At 42.3% G+C, this 2,027-nt stretch overlaps 1 protein-coding gene across 1 annotated transcript; it reads right to left on the bottom strand.

Moving 5' to 3' along the window:
* Positions 1-380: 380 nt before the first annotated feature.
* On the bottom strand, positions 381-1,411 carry LOC127104246 (uncharacterized). The gene is made up of 2 exons (XM_051041439.1): positions 1,019-1,411; positions 381-962 (listed from the first exon to the last, which is right to left on the bottom strand). The coding sequence occupies exons 1-2, from the start codon at positions 1,409-1,411 to the stop codon at positions 381-383; spliced, it is 975 nt and encodes a 324-aa protein (XP_050897396.1).
* Between the last annotated feature and the right edge of the window lie 616 nt (positions 1,412-2,027).

The raw sequence follows: 2,027 nt of genomic DNA, 5'->3' as shown, positions 1-2,027 counted from the left end.
TAGTCAATCTTGGGAAAGGAGGAACTTCCGCTACCCCGCTCGACTCTTGATCTCTTTCGGCTGAATGGAATATGGCACGACTCTTCTTGGATCTTCTCAAGATTATGAGATAACTTATTCCTTTCTTGCTCGACCACAAGGAGTTTCACCTCTAACTCCTCATTCTGCGACTGCAATTGAACTTTCTGAGCATATAGTTGATCATAAAACCCTTTGGGCACCGCGTCAGGTTGATCATGACTCTATTCATACAAAGGAGCTTCCAAAGGAAAAGGCCATCGTCGGCTCTTGTTCCTCTCAGCAAGCCACTGAACATTAAGAGAGTAAATTCCAGCATCTCTTTTTCCAAAATAAGTACTACCTTCCAGATGAACGTTTTCCTAGGCTTTGGTAGCTTTCTCCATCATCCCAGTACTATGAGGCACATTATAAGACAAGGATTCCATCATTTCCTGATCGACCGGAGGTACCCTCAGTGCATACCCCAACTGCCTTCTAGCAAGTGTAGGATTAAAATTGTCTCCACCTCTTATGCCCAAGAGAGGGACATTAGGAAATCCGCCGCATTTGACAATAATTTCTTTGTTCCCCAATTTTCCCAAGCCTGGCTTGTACCAATTGAGATCTTTGGAGGTTATCCCCATCAAGCGATTAGACCATCTCATAGTATGATGTGTATCAACAAATGCCCCTTGCGAAGGAAGGTGACTAGCGAACCATTGATACAACAACGGAGCATAGCAGAAAACCACTCCACTTTTGCCTTTATCGCTTCTAGAATGCACAGAATGATACAGGTCTCCCAAAAGAGTGGGCATCGGATTCTTCTGGATAAAGATAGAAATGGAGTTCATGTCCACAAACTTCCTCTCGTTCGGGAACAACATAATACCATAGATACAACAAGCAATAATGGCGTTGAAGGCCTTCCAGTCTTTCTTATCAGCTTTGACATTTGCTTCCTGCACAAGAAACCCCAGATGATAACCACTAACACCCCTTTATGTCGAATATTTGCCTTCATGACGGATTCCTGAGAAAATAAAGTTGCGGAGATATGAGCAACTTTTGGCTCCTTCATACCAGCATGGAACAAAACCTGATGCAACACTAGAATGTCAAGAAGGTCGGAGTACTCCTCCAAAGTGGGTGCCAATAAGAAATCCGAAAACACGAAACATCTCAGCGAACGTTCATAAAACTGCAACAGGGTGTGAACAATATCCCTTTGAAAATCGCTCGACAGAGACTCTAAGTTAACCAGAATCCACCCATAATCTCTTATGAAGAAGTCTGAATTGTTAGTAGGGAATCTCTTGACTAAACCAAGAAAACCATCTTGGTACACCTTTGGGAACTTATAACCAACACGATATATGTGCCTTGGCTTCTGAACATCCTTCATATTCATGGTACTTTAAACAACAAGACTCGAAAATTTTTAATACACTTGGAAATAAATGAAACATGTATGTTAATATGCGGGCTAATGCAATTTACAAATGTTTATGAATGCAACAGGATCAAGGCTCCGATATTCTGAACCACTGTTGTACTGCTGATAGAATTAAGCCAGAACTGGACCAAATGTAACAAGTTCAAAGCTTCGCCATCGTTTCTGATACTGAGAAAAACCAAGAAAACTGGGTATGTTGAAAGCTTGTGTTCAGAACACCCATCCCATCCCAATCCTCACGGGTATGTTCTAGACACAATGGGGTCCCTAAAAGGTCAATATGATTCATTTTTTTATGGAAAAGCACCTTGTACATTGCACGAAGGGTGCAAGACGAAGGCATTTTCGAGAAAACCTCCTCTGGTTGTGGCGTCCCATGCTTCGTCAACGTGTCAAGGGCCCCGCGATTCCACATGAGTATCCATGCTAAATCCTATATGTACACTGGCATGGGTAATGGGCCTTTTACCTCAAGTAACTCCCTCTTTCCAAAGAAAACACAACACAACAGCAATATAGAGTGCGGAAACCAGTCAATCCAGATGCAGGATACAAACATATAATACAGCAA

The sequence above is a fragment of the Lathyrus oleraceus genome, chromosome 7 (assembly GCF_024323335.1).
Source record: "Lathyrus oleraceus cultivar Zhongwan6 chromosome 7, CAAS_Psat_ZW6_1.0, whole genome shotgun sequence".
Classification (NCBI taxonomy): Eukaryota; Viridiplantae; Streptophyta; class Magnoliopsida; order Fabales; family Fabaceae; genus Lathyrus; species Lathyrus oleraceus.
This window is presented reverse-complemented; position numbering and strand designations above follow the sequence as displayed.

Bases quoted from the DNA above. Each gene is read 5' to 3' on its own strand.
- LOC127104246 (XM_051041439.1), bottom strand. From the start codon at position 1,411: ATGAATATGAAGGATGTTCAGAAGCCAAGGCACATATATCGTGTTGGT. The intron at 963-1,018 runs GCAAATATTCGA...TTTCTTGTGCAG, and splicing joins CTCAGGAATCCGTCATGAAG to GAAGCAAATGTCAAAGCTGA.